At 44.0% G+C, this 14,631-nt stretch overlaps 1 protein-coding gene across 1 annotated transcript; it reads left to right on the top strand.

Moving 5' to 3' along the window:
* Positions 1 to 4,723: 4,723 nt before the first annotated feature.
* On the top strand, positions 4,724 to 13,827 carry LOC149306357 (putative G protein-coupled receptor 139). Its single transcript, XM_089540880.1, has 2 exons — positions 4,724 to 4,829; positions 12,893 to 13,827. The coding sequence occupies exons 1-2, from the start codon at positions 4,724 to 4,726 to the stop codon at positions 13,825 to 13,827; spliced, it is 1,041 nt and encodes a 346-aa protein (XP_089397006.1).
* The last annotated feature ends 804 nt before the right edge of the window (positions 13,828 to 14,631 follow it).

Raw genomic sequence — 14,631 nt, 5'->3', positions numbered from 1 at the left:
TTCCTAGCCTCAACATGTGGTGCAATTTCTGCAGACACATGGCACAATTGGGATAAGGCTGTTCCGTCCCTGGAAGCAGAATAGCAGGCTGCACATGTTGCTCTTTGCTGCTTCTGTGAAGCCTTGTTGTCTGCAACATAACACACATTGCTGTCCTTTGCCTTTGACCAGGACTCCTTCTGCTGCTTTTTTCCAGGGGGTTTAATGTATGGTTGCTAGGCAGTGGCACGGCTGCAGGAGTCTTTCTGAGCTTTGGGTCAGTGATACCTTTAAAAATGATGCTTCCAAGTGTGCATAGAGGTTGTTTTCCCATGATTGATTCTGGCTAGTGACGCTGGTTCAAAGCAAAGTATTCTTCCAGCTTGTATAGAGACTGTGAAAGAACAAAACAACCATTTGCAGACAGCTAGTTGTGTACAAAGCCAGCCCAGTGATTCACGGGGGAACAAAACTTTCAGGCTACTTCCTTTTGTTGTTTTCCGACACTCTCGCTGGCAGAAGATGTAATTAATAAAACAAATGAAAATGATACCTTAATAATATAAACCTGATTTGGTTTATATTATTTGGGCGTAAGACACACAGAATAGGTAGCAAAGTAGTACAGGAATTTGTGTAGGTTCTCTTTGGTCATTATATTTTTTGTTTTCTTCATATTCAACATTAAGCCTGCCTTTGCACTTTCTTCCTTGCTCTCCCTTAGGAATTGTTCAAGGCCTCTAAGGTTTTCTGCTAGTATTACGGTGTCATCGCCATATCTTAGATGGTTGATATCCCTTCTTCCTATGTTCACTAGTGGACCATGCTACCGAGGATAAACGGGAATTACAGTTCAACAGTCTCTGGAAATCTGTGTTACCCCAAAGTCTAGCCTCCCTCCGCTTCCCACATTTCTGATATCAAACTGATATCAGTAGGGATATTTGAGTCCTAAGACTGGTCAAGATCGGAATCTGCATAATCCCATCACCGATAAACACTTACCTTGTGCTTACAAGGGAACAAAAACCCAAGAGTACTTCCCTCTGGGAGGGATACTTCTTTGTCGAAGGACATTTGCATGGATTAGCTGGCCATTCACAACTTTCCTTCCCATTCTTCTCTCCTGAAAAATCATCTCAATTCCCTGGGATAGGTTTTGCACTTATAAATATGTCTGCCAAGGTACCACCAATTCAGTCTTGCTTGAGGTCAGACAAACACTCTAGACCTTATTGCATGGGGTTAAAACAGCATCTTACCTTTCCCGAATTCAGTGCTAATTCAGGAGGCAGCCATGTCCTATCACACAGAAATCGCCACCAATTTCCATCCCGGATGCAGCCTGGGTCATCTTGGCCGCTTCGGCAGCCATTTTAGAAGTCTTTTTCAACATGGAAGCTTCTGACTTCTCAAAATGGTCGCCAAAGTGGCTTGCTGCACCTGGGATGGACCCGGACAGCGATTCGGTGGTGATTTCTTTGCAATAACACCCGGCTTCCTTCCGAACTGGGATTGAATTCAGGAAAGGTAAGCCAGGGTTTTAACCCCGTGTGATAGGGTCCTTAAACACAGAGTGGATTTACCACTCCATTAAGATGATATGCCACTGTTCAAATCCAGGGAGAAATTGCAACAAAAAGAATGTAGGAAGCTTATAAACAGGCAAGAAAGAGCTTTTCTGATAGAGTTATATACAAGACATCTGCTCAAAAAGACAGATCTTTCATTTATAATAATGCAGTTCTGCTTCATGTTGTAACTTATGTGGGGGAAGGAATGAAAATCAGAGGGAAAATATCTTTCTTACAAATAGGATAATAATGGTAACCATAATTCATGACTGGAAAGCTGAGTAGAGTCTAAACTCAGACAGGTTAATGGATGAAAACAGACTTGTTTTATATGCATTATAGAAAGTCTGACAGCAAATTGGTGCATATCCTTCAGGATAGTTCAGATCGATTGGGGGGCAACTGGGGGAACCTAGGGAGGCTCATTCGCTCCCTTGGAGATTTTGGGGAATCACGCCTCTATTAATCTCCCATCCGGTGCAGAGAATGGATTTTGGAGGACAGGTCACACTATTTGTCCACCTAGTTCAGAACTGGCTCCTGTTAGTAATCCAGACTTTCCCACCTCTGGAGATGAGAGGAAATGTGCTGCCATCACTCTCATCACCATTGCTTGCCATCATTGCCCCATCTATCAGTGTTCCCTCACAGTCAGCAAGGAATTTATTTAGACTGTAAGTCTCATTAAACAGATGCTCTACACAGTGTAAAACTTGTAAAATTTAACAAAACTGTACAATACAAAAATCCATGCATTTATAAATAATAATAATAATAAATTCAGCACAAAGAGGCAAATGACCAATACGACGGGTGATATAAAGTGCAACCACAGAAGCATAAATCAAGGCGGGTGTGATTTTGCGATTGGTCCTCTGATTCCTCCCAATAGCATTTCCCAAGTTCGTTTGACGACAAGAGCCTGGTCCCTTTCCTCCCATCACCCAGCCTTTTCCTTTAATGAAGCCATTTTTCTCCCTGGCACTTTTTTTGCTTTAGTGCACCTCATAAATACAGCTTTCCATGCAAACTGTACCATAAGAGTATCTCGGCTTCATTTGGCAAACAGTGGCATCCAGGAGCTGGATATTGCCAAATAACCAGGCAAATAAGGGAAGGGGGAAGGCAGATAGTACTGCCTTGCTCTCCCCACTCAGGATGGTGGCTACTCATGATATGTCACAAAAGTGGAAACACATGGCCAAAAGCCATAGCAATAGCATGCAATAGCAAGCACATTTCTATACCACTTATCAGTGCACTCCGTAAGTATAAGCCAATTGCCTCCAACAATCTGGGTACTTATTTTAGTGACCTCAGAAGGATGCAAGCCTGAGTCGGGCTTGAGCCCTTTGTTGGTATTGAACTAGCAACCTTATGGTTTGTGAGTGAGTGCCATTTGACCACTGCGCCACCAGGGTTCTGTGCGCCACCAAGCAAGAGGGCAAAGGAGCACAGAGGTTAGCATACAATTTGCACATGCAACCTTTGCATATACCCAGACTTAGAAACAATGTCTGTAGTTTACAAAGAAATCTAAAATGTCTGCCCATGTATGCCTAAAGTGATGGACGGTGATGGTTCCTGGGTATATCTTTAACACCGAAAGAATACTCATCTTCTGGGCATTTAAATCAGTGGAAGTGAGAGTGATGCAAAGAAAATAATGAATGGCATGAAACAAACTGCCCCGAAAGGGAGAGCTGGAAGTGGCTGGTTTTCCTCTGAAGGGATGTCACAGCAGCCAAACTGCGCGGCGTCCCTCGGCCCAAAAAGAACCCAGAAAAAACAGGCTTTTCTTTGGACACTATTGGCGCACTCGTGACGTAAGCAACGCACAGCAACGTCTATATGTTGCACGTCACTTATGTATAGACCGGAGGCCACCATTACAACGATGCTGTGACATGCTAGGGTTAGGGACCATGCGGTTGGTGAGCGGTCCCTAACCCTAGAATCGCTGCCTGGACGCTGCTTCTTGGGGGTATGTACCAGGCCAATATGATGTAGAAAAAGTGGCAGAGAGCCTTCATAGTTTGCCCTTTCCAAAGGAAAATGGACTACTGCCAAGACGTAGCTCGGCCATTGATCCGTCCAGCTCGGTATTGTTTACACTGACTGGCAAGAGTTCTCCAGGGCTTTTTAAACAGGGGTCTTTCCCAGCACTGTGCGAATGTGCCAAAAATTGAATCTTCTTTGTGGGAAGCATGTGCTGTTTTACAGATGCATGGTCAGAACCTAGAAGTACTGCAACACAAGAAATAACAGCACCCATAAACAGTGGGTGGATAACAAAGGCTATATATATATATATATATATATATATATATGGGGATTATATTTGTTTAAGGGAGGGAGGGAATTCTTTTAGGGTTATCTTGTACTGCAGCTATTTTATTCTTATTTTGTAAGCAGCCTCAATCCTGGTGGAGATTTGTTGGAGCAAACGTACCAGTATGTCTTGCCTAGATCTTGGAAAAGTTGCTTTTTTCCTTTCTTTCTTTCTTTCTTTCTTTAATCCTTATTGAAATTAAAATAAATAACCTAACAATTAGGCGAACATCCATACATTTCATGTTATACATTTTCTCTATTTTACATCTACTAATTTGACGATACGTATGTTTTGCAACTCCTTTGCAATCACTTTTAGCATTTTAAATAGTCACTTATGCCTATATATATACACACACACACACACACACACACACACACACACACACATATCCACGTTGACACTTTTTAGTGGTTAAGACCCCTTCTTTGCTACCAGCTGAAACCTGGAGGCCTTTAGAGCCCTGAAGGAGGCTGGTTTTTTTTTTTGGGGGGGGGGGGGGTCTCAGGAGGGGGCGTGGCCTGGTGCCTGGGAAGGTGAGGCATCTCAGCTGGAGCAGAAAAGAGCGATGAGGATGAGGATGAGGATGATGATGATGATGATGATGATGATGATGATGATGATGATGATGATGATGGGAGCCTTAACCCTTTCCTCTCCTCTGCTGCCTCCTTAGCAGCCAGCCTTCTCTTATTTCTCCTCCTCCTCCTTCTTGCTGCAGGGTCTGAGCCTGGCTCTTGCAGGGCAGAGGCTGGCATGCAGAGCCTGGGGATCCGGAGGCTGCTGCTGCTGACTCTGCCCTGCTCCCAGCAGCTCCTCCAGGGCAGCCAGGTCCATGGAGCAGGACTCCGTCCACACGCACAACTCCTCCCGCCTCGGATGCGGATTAGGCTACGGACCAGTCGTCTACTACACTTTGCTCCTCTGCCTGGGGCTGCCAGGTAAGAGCAGCATCAGGAAGGATTGAATGTCCTGGGTCTCCATAGACTTCCTTTGGAGCCCTCCCTGATCCTGGCATCTTAGCCAAGAACTGGGATCGCTCTTCCTTTCATTCATTTCTCAATAACTGATCCAGGGCTGCATCCACACCGGTTTGGCCCCGCTTTAACTCTTTGTCTGGCGCTTTGCTATGGGATCCTGAGAGTTGGAGTATGTTGTGGGACCCAGAGTGGAGCTTTGAGTTATTTTATGGGGAGGTTAGCTCAATTTTGCTCATGGAGACGTCTGGTATCCTTTCTCTTTATTAAGCACACACAGACACAGAAGAGATTTACTGGAGCATCCCTCAGATCTGGAAGTGTGTGTCTATGGGAGGAGACCCCCCCCCCCCCCATCCAATGGCTGGGTTTGGGGAACAGGTTGGCAATGCTGCTCAGAGTTAGGCTGGCTTAAGGGGTCTATCCCCTGTTCCAGGAGAAGAGGTCTAGACCTTCCAAATCAGCCCTATGTTCTATTGTACAGATCCTGTTAGAAGGCAAGAATCCTAGAGTTGGAAGAGACTCCAAGGGCCATCCAGTCCAACCCCATTTTGCCATGCAGGAACTCTCAACCAAAGCATCCTTGACAGATGGCCATCCAGCCTCTGCTTAAAGACCTCCAAGGAGGGAGACTCCACCACTCTCCGATGAAGGAGTGTGTTCAACCACTGGACATCCCTTACTGTCAGGAGGTTCCTCCTAATGTTCAAGTGGGATCTCTTTTCCTGGAGCTTGCATCCACTGCTCCCTGTTCTAGTCTCTGGAGCAGCAGAAAACAAGCTCACTCCACATTAACCAGGACTGGGTGGGTTGAGAGTAGAGAGAAGATGGCACAGATATATTCACGATCAGAAACAGGTCACAAACTCCAGAAAGTTGGAGTTGATGGGAGTCTTCTTGGAAAGTCCTTCATTCAGAGCCCTGGATGGACCAGTCCAGAAGCCCAGCTAGTCCATCTTCCATGGGCTAGCAGTGGCAGTCTGCAAAGAGAGCCTGAAGGCAACAGAGGTCCCAAACACACTGCAGAAATAATGCAGTTTGAGACCGCTTTCACTGCCCTGGCTCAGTGCTAGGGAGCCCTGGCAACTGTAGTTTCTTGTGGCACCACAGAAGGCTAAATGTCTCACAAAACTACATATCCTAGAATTCCCTAGCACTGAGCCAGAGCAACAAAATGGTCTCAAACTGGATTATCCCTGCGGCGTGTTTTGGATCTCTTGTTCGTCTTCCAACAAGTGAGGTTAGCGGTAGGCTGCCTCTGAAACAGGAGCCTTTTTTAGTAATTCCCAAACTTTGGTCCTCCAGATGCTTTGGATGTCTGCTTGTTGACCAAGGTGGCTGGGTCTTCTTTGAGTTGAAGTCTAAAACACTTGGGGAGGAACAAAGTTTGGGAATCCCTGCTCCATAGCCTTCATTATGGCTGAGAGACTGGTGCTCTGCCAAATTGTCCAATCCTAGTCTTGTGTGCCTTCAAGTCTTTTCTGATTTATGGTGACCCTATCATGGATTTTTCTTGGCGTGTTTTTTTCAGAGGAGGTTACCTTCCCCCAGTTGCCCTCATCTACCCCAGCCTTTTGGTTTAAAATAAAAAAGCAAAGCTTCTTTCTAGTGATTCCCAAACCCAGGGTCATGATAAGAATCAAGAAAGTAACTTGTAGCACAATGATTTAAAGAGAGAGGGACGCTTTGCCATTGAAGACAGCCAAGAAGTGCCTTGGATGCCTTTGTAGGAAAAGGAACTGTCCTTGGTGCTGAACTGTCCTTGGTGCTGAAGCACTCTTTCCACTCTTTGTGTTTTCATTGCCATCAAAGCAGCTCATTCCTCTCTCTCTCTGCGCATGTGTAGAGGGTCCAACAGAGCAATCGTGTTGCTTTATTGATCCTTTAGGATCTGAAAATGTAGATGAAATCCAGGAAAGAAATCCCAAACAGCCCTTGTGTTGCAACAGTCTTGCTTTGTTAAGGCGTATGTGTGTTATTAAAGTAATCCCTGAAAGAGCAAAGTTTTGAGACAGCAAGGTAGCTGGGATCCCAAACACACCGCAGAAATAATCCACTGCTTTAACTGCCCTGGCTTAGTGCTAGGGCATCCTGGGAATTGTCATTTATCATGGCACCAGAGCTCTCTGACAGAGAAGGCTCAATGTCTCACAATACTACAGTTTCAAGAAGTGGTTTCAAACTGGATTATTTCTGCAGTGTGTTTTGGACCACCGTCTCCAAAGTCTGAGGTGCCTAGGAAAAAGACCTTTTTAAAGGCGAAGTGGTGCTTAGAAGCTACAGCTATAATTTTTTTACTTTGACTTCTAGTGTATACACCAATAAAGATTTTGATTTGAAACTGGCCATTGCAACTAAAGCAGCAGCTAAAGATATTCTGTCAAAATTTAAGGCATTTATTATAATTTCCTAATGATGGACAAATACATCCTTTTCACTTCTACCAATCTCGCCATTTGGAATTTGAAACTTGGTAGTACAATTTGGATGGCAACTAAAGAGAGTCTGTCATATTTGCAAGCCACTACCATGATGTCTTGGTGGTTATGGCTGCCACAGAAAGAACGATTGAAGGACAGACTTTCTTGTTTGTTACTATAGATCTGCTAACTAACTTAACTTAAACAGAGGCTCGATGGCCATCTGTCAGGGATGCTTTGATTTAGATTTCCTGCATGGCAGAATGGGGTTGGACTGGATGGCCCTTGCGGTCTCTTCCAACTCTAGGATTGTATGAAATACTTTTAGAGGGTGTATTTCCACAAAATATCTCAATCTGATGCATACTGATATTAATTAAACCAAGTAATAGACACACACATCCATACCTATGGCTGAATCAAGATATTTTGGTGCCCAAGGCCAAACTGTTGCATTCATTGCACTCATTTCATTTCACAGATTTATAGCCTGCCTTTCTCCCACGATTGGATTCAAGGCAGGTTACAATAATTTTAAAAAGACAACTAATTTAAAAAGACAGGAGTAGGGGCTGTGCAAACCGCATCTCTACATCGCTCTCCTTTCTCACGTGAAACTGTATGCCAGGAATCCAAGTGACATTTTCCTGAATACAAACAGAAAAAGAGACTGGAGGTACAGGTTTGGCAGCATCATTATGGCTAGAATCAAGAACATGTTGAAGTGCTTGAATTCTCAGTGTCTGAAGCCGTTCCCCAAGAGAAAGCTTGGAGCTGCCTGTCTTTTAGCTAAATGGACACAGAAGCTACAGTGAAGCTTAGCTGAATCAGCTGAGTCCACCTTAAGAAACTCAGCCTGGAAGGTTAATAGAAAGCAGTCAGGTATGCTGCCTGTGTCTTCTTGAAAAGAGAAAGATGAAAGGAGCAAGATGAGGGGAATTGGTTGAAAACACTCTTCCATCACAATCATAAATATAAGATTAGACATTTATTAGATATATTAGATACCAGCCCTAAGAATCCTGGGTTGACTGGGGATTTAGCGTTTGTGCGCCAGTGTCAAATCTGTATGTGCCAAATTGTATATGCTGCACACGTATGCAAACCTGCATCTTGTCCTTGGGACTGAAGGTGCCCATGGTTGTATTTCCCTCTTGAGCGGCTGAGTTAATTCCATTAGGAGGAAGGGCGCCAGGAGGAGGTGATGGAAGAAGCCCTGAGGAAGGACTGCCCCAGGGTACCGCCAGAGCCTTCTCTGCATGCAACTGGTAATGCTGCCGCCTTGGTTTGGCAATGTCATCTGAGGACAAGATTTCCATTACTGTGAACGGCGCTGATTGTACGTGTACAGTATGCTGAGTGCAAAAGAAGTGTGTGGATCTGATTTTGGTCTTGCTGTAAGAAGAGGGCAGTTGGAGCCATTGTGTTAAGGTCACAGAGGCTTTGTGCAGTTGTGCTGGGGAAGAGAGGACATTAATCTGGAGAGAGCGTGGCTTTTGAGAGGGCACTTCCATGCCATACTCTCAGATACTTGGCACAGCTTTGCCAAACTTTTCTGGTGAAGTTAATATAGCCTACAGCACCAAGTATTTCTTGGTGGTCTCCTATACAAATACTAACCAAGGATGATCCTGCTTAGCTTCCAAGATCAGATGAGATCTGCTGTCTTTAGGGTATCTGGGTAGGGCTAAAGATGTAGTATTTAACATTGTCACCTTGGTACAGAAACCTGGCGTGTTTCCCTATTGGGAAGTTGTTGTTAACTGCACTCAAGTCAGTCCCAAATTCATGACAACCCCATGGATGAGTATCTCCAAGACCCTCTATCCTCTACTGCTCTGCTTAGGCCCTGCAGATTCATGCCCATGACTTCTCTGGTTGAGTCTATCCCTTTGGCATGTGGTCCTTCTCTCTTTCTATTGGCCTCTACCTTCCCTAGTATTATTGTCTTTTCTAGTGAGACATGCCTTCTCATGATGTGACCAAAGTATGACAGCCTCGCTTTGGTCATCTTGGCTTCCAGGGAGAGTTCAGGCTTGATCTGTTCCAGAACCCATTTGTTTGTCTTTTGACTTGCCCCCAGCATCACATTGTGGATGAATTCATTTTCTTTATGTCAGCTTTTTCACTGTCCAGACCTCATATCTGTACATGGTCATGGCTTGGATGATTCTTACTTTAATGCTTAGTTGTATATCTTTGCACTTAGCACTTTCAGATCTTGTCATGTTTTTTAATGGCTGCCCTTTCCATTCCGAGTCTTTTCTTATTTCTTGACTGTAGTCTCCATTCTGACTAAGGTACAGGAAGTCTTTATTTCAATTTCTTCTTTATCTAGGTTGAATTTATGTATATCCTCCATGGTCATTATTTTTCTTTTCTTTATGTTCAGCAGTAATCCTGCCCTGTCACTTTCTTCCTTGGCCTTCCTTAGTACGTAATTGTTTCAAGCCTACAATGTTTTCCGCTAGTAGTATAGTGTCATCTGCATATGTTCAGTTGTTGCTGTTCCTTCCTCCTATCTTCACTTCTCCTTCTTCTGAGTCCAATCCTGCTCTTTGTGTGCTATTTTCAGCAGAGAGCAGGGGAGACTGACGGAGCATCTCGCTAGGTTCCTACAGCCAGTCATAGAGCAAGAATACTTTCAACCAAGATCTGCAAGGCCCCTCTGGGGGTCTCAGTGGCCAATGCCACCAGTCAGTGCCTAGCTATGGGAACATACCCAATCCCTTTTCTGATCTCCTGCATCCTCTGCCAGCAACTGCAAGGTGCTATAAGAGCATCATGGTGTGGGAACAACTTTGGTCACTGCAGAGGAAGGAGGGGAATACCAATGACCTGAAAAGTACATACACAAATATAAATACTTTGTGTATGTCACTAACAGGATGCTGGTCTATATTATCTCTTTTCCTATCCCCCCAGTTATTCTATAGCCTGGAGGGTGCATGGTCTGCAGTTTCTGTCAGTAGAGGACCTCTGTTTATGACACTCAAGCCAGTGAGATGCAGCCCCTAGAAACACATTTTTCTTCCCCTAGATGACCTTTTACTATCTTTGTGTGATAAAGCAGCCGGTAGGCACTAAAGACTACCATAAATTAACACAATGAGGGTTGCCTCTTGTAGATGGTCTAATAGAGGTATTATCACAATGTGTACAACCCCCCAGACCCACAGCAGAGTAGCCTCAAGCCAAGCCAAGCCAAGTCTCTTAACAGAGGTGACAGGTAATCTCCTAGACCTAGACTTGGTATGTGCAAATCTACCTTGGGGTAACTGCTAAACACAGATCTCAGTACCTGTAAAGTAAAACTAAATCGCCTTGCTGCTCAAGGTAGTGCGTGCAGAAGAAGCACTTGGATGTGATGGACTGGAACAACGATTTAAAACAACAAACACCCATTTACTTTGTGGTTTCATATACTTATTTATTCATTTGCTTGCTTTTGTTTATCCAGAAGAGACCAGAATGACTTCCTGTAAAATGGAGTAGAAAACAAGGAGCAATACAATCCTGCTAAATATAGCAGAATAAAATGTTTTTTTTATCATCTGGATCAGATACAACGCTTGCCTATATAGAACCATTTTCATCCTATCTGCAGAACTGGAATGGGCTAAACTGGAGCTGCAGAGTTAATGGGAAAGAGTCAAGGTGGATCTTTATTTATACCTTGGATCCCAGACAACTTTATCTCTCCCCTTATCATAATGATGCGAGGCTTTGGGAGGAGAAAGGTCTCCTTTGATAAGTGGCTTTCCGAAGGCAGGACAAGCAACCCAGTACTGTTTGGATATTTTGGACTACAACTCCCATCAGGATGGCCAATTATTGGGAACCATGGGAGGTGTAGTACAAGAACATCTGGGACATCAGGTTGTCTACACTTTTTGCAAGGTACAAGATCATCACCAGAGCAAGTAACTGCCAAAACAACTAAGTCTTGTGGAGTTTTGTTGGCAAATTATGTGGCCATCCTTTTAGACACAAAGGACTGCCATTGTGTGAACAGCTCTTTCTATATGGAAGAAAACCACCATGACTGAGTAACTTGCTGAGAGTCTAAACAAGTAGCTGATTACTCAGGAGTAATTCCTACTGTGTTCAAGGGGGCTTATCACTATGTAAGTGTCCTTGGAGACTCTCAAAGAACTGGCTTTAAGCTCTCTGGCACAATGATGAAAGGTTTGGTTGGAAATCCCACCGCTCTGAGATCCTTTAGAGAGAAGTGCAGTCAAAGCAAAGTGGGCAACTGTGGCACTCCAGCTATTTTTGGACTACAACTCCCATAATCTCCCATGATTAGTTATGATGGCATGGCTAGTGGAAGATGTAGGAAAAAATGATCTGTAGGACCACCGTCCCCCTTCCCTTGAAATTGTGGACAAAATGTACTCATAAGGTGCGCATGCTGATGTTTAGCATGTTCTTATTGAGTGATATGGATTGCGTTTGGGCAATATAAGGACATAATTTCTTTTGAGTCCACCCTTTCATTCACTTCTTATTTAGAAGACTCCTCCTAGGTATTCTTTACTGGCCCTGAAAAGGCAGTCAGCACTATCCAGAGATGAACATTCAATGTTCTGCATTAGCTCTTCCAGAGGAGTAGCTACTGAATGCATATGAAAATATCAATACTTGGCAACACACGCCATCAGGATACCGAAGCTCCATGTTTTGTTCATGAACTAGTTAGATGTGTAAGTGAAGCAACAGCAGGTGGTTATATTCAGAGGAGATTGATCCCTCATGTTTGGTGGTGAAAGTGGAATTAAGTCAGCATCCCCAATCAGGTCCAATGCAGCTGTTTGCACACCAAAAACCCCACACTTAGAATCATAGAATCACAGAGGTGGAAGAGACTCCAAGGGCCATCCAGTCTAACCGCATTCTGCCATGCAGGAACTCTCAGTCAAAGCATCCCTGACAGATGGCCATCCAGCCTCTGTTTAAAGACCTCTAAGGAAGGAGACTGCCACATTACACTGTTAACTTATGCTGAACTTGTGGTCTGCTAGGACTCCTAGATCCCTTTCCCATATAGTCTCGTTCAGCCAAGTGTCCCCCATCCTATATCTATGCATTTCATTATTTTTTTTGCCCTAAGTTTGTGGTTTGTGTGTATGTGTGTGTCCTGGCTTTGCGTACACCAAGGCAAAGTCAGATAAACAACAAAACTTGCCATATTTCCCTGGAAGCAGCCATTTCTCGGGGGTTGTAGACAGAAGCAGCTTTGGAGCAAGTTTGTGGCTTTTGGGGAGGGGGGTATTTTTACAAGTGTACACAAGCCCTCATTTAGACAAGCATTTATGACTTTTATTCCAGGTTTTATCTAACTGATCCCATTGTGCATTATGTTAGAATTGTATTGTGTTACTATTAGTCATAACTCTCATTAGCTGCCAGGAGTGATGTATAAGCTTCAGAAAGATAGGACATATGTATTTTGGGTAAGTAAACACAAATATTCCTGCAAGCTAAATTGCAGCAGGAAGGGACATACATTAATATATTTCAATGTCTTCAAATATCGATTGCCACCCTGCCTCCTGTAAAGCTAATGTAACTGTTTCTCTTCTCTCTTTTCCCGTCTCTCGACAGCAAACATTTTGACAGTCATCATCCTCTCGCAATTGGTGGCTCGCCGACAAAAGTCCTCCTATAACTACCTTTTAGCTCTCGCAGCTGCGGACTTGCTGGTGCTCTTCTTCATCGTCTTTGTGGACTTTCTCTTGGAAGACTTCATCTTGAAAAAGCAAATGCCGGAGATCCTGGACAAAATTATTGTGGTGTTGGAATTCTCTTCCATTCACACCTCCATCTGGATTACCGTGCCACTGACCATCGACCGGTATATCGCAGTCTGCCACCCACTCAAATACCACATGGTTTCTTACCCGGCTCGCACCCAAAAAGTCATCGTAAGCGTCTACGTCATTTGCTTTCTGACCAGCATCCCCTACTATTGGTGGCCCAATATTTGGAAAGAAGACTACACAAGTACGCTGGTCCATCACATCCTGATCTGGATCCACTGTTTTACCGTCTACTTAGTACCTTGCTCTATTTTCTTCATCTTGAACTCCATCATTGTGTACAAGGTGCGACAGAAGTGTAATTTTCGACTGAGAGGGTATTCGACGGGAAAAACAACCGCCATCTTGTTTGCCATCACCTCGATTTTTGCCATCCTTTGGGCACCGAGGATTATCATGATATTGTACCACCTTTACGTGTCTCCGATAAACAACAGCTGGTCGATCCACATTGTCTCGGATGTTGCCAACATGCTGGCGCTGTTGAACACCGCCATCAATTTCTTCCTGTATTGTTTTATTAGCAAGCGATTCCGCACAATGGCAGCTGCCACACTTAAGGCCTTCTTTAAGTGCCAGAAGCAACCTGTTCAGTTCTATACAAACCATAACTTTTCCATAACTAGCAGCCCTTGGATATCCCCTGCCAACTCTCACTGTATTAAAATGCTTGTGTACCAATACGATAAGAACGGAAAGCCTATAAAGATATCACCCTGACGGTCATGCGGATGGCTATCTCTGGATACAAGATAAGTTCAAGCTGTTACGTCCATAGGATGTAATTGCCAAAATGGTCACTTCAAAAAGCAGCCATTTGGATTTCATTTCTCCAGGAGATTCGGAAGATCATTAGGCTAGAACTGGGATAAAGAGGCCTCTGATGTTGGGGAGAAACAAGGAGGAAAAGGCAAAGCAGCTTCACTGCCTTCATAGCACATAGCCTTGCAATATGAGGCATTTGGGATTGATAGTTTTGCATCCAAGTACGGGTGCCATGAAATATTGTTGGTGGAAAACGACTCCAGTGCAAACCTAGAACTCTGAATGAACCGAAGTTCAATCAAAATGCATCTACACTTAATATTCTATCTAACCGTCTATCTAATCTATCTATGGATGGGGGCATTTACCTTGTGTGCCCTTGCTTACCTGATTTACTTTTCTGTTTCGTTTTATGCTGGCATGGAATCTTATTGCACGGTTTTTCCTTTCAGAGAAAGGAAGGGAGTCATCAAGAAAGTATTTGTATGGTGCATATACTCAATTTTGCAGGTTCTCTTCACCAGAACTGAGAATCATCTTCTTAGCCATGCAAAAGGTCCTGCAGCCATCTGATCCAGAGCCAAGATCATTGACAAAAAAGAAGAGGAGGGTTATCCTGAGAGCAAAGAACAAAATAATAATAATAATAACAACAACAATTGGGGCATCTCTGTTTAAATTAGGACCATTTAAGGCCCCATGCCCAGGCCTTGCAAGGTGCTTTCCCCTCCTGATATACTTAGCTGTTTTTGTGGGAAC

The sequence above is a fragment of the Sceloporus occidentalis genome, unplaced genomic scaffold, assembly GCF_023333645.1.
Source record: "Sceloporus occidentalis isolate IW3139 unplaced genomic scaffold, rSceOcc1.0.p SCAF_10, whole genome shotgun sequence".
NCBI lineage: Eukaryota > Metazoa > Chordata > Lepidosauria > Squamata > Phrynosomatidae > Sceloporus > Sceloporus occidentalis.
This window is presented reverse-complemented; position numbering and strand designations above follow the sequence as displayed.

Bases quoted from the DNA above. Each gene is read 5' to 3' on its own strand.
- LOC149306357 (XM_089540880.1), top strand. From the start codon at position 4,724: ATGGAGCAGGACTCCGTCCACACGCACAACTCCTCCCGCCTCGGATGC. The intron at 4,830-12,892 runs GTAAGAGCAGCA...GTCTCTCGACAG, and splicing joins CCTCTGCCTGGGGCTGCCAG to CAAACATTTTGACAGTCATC.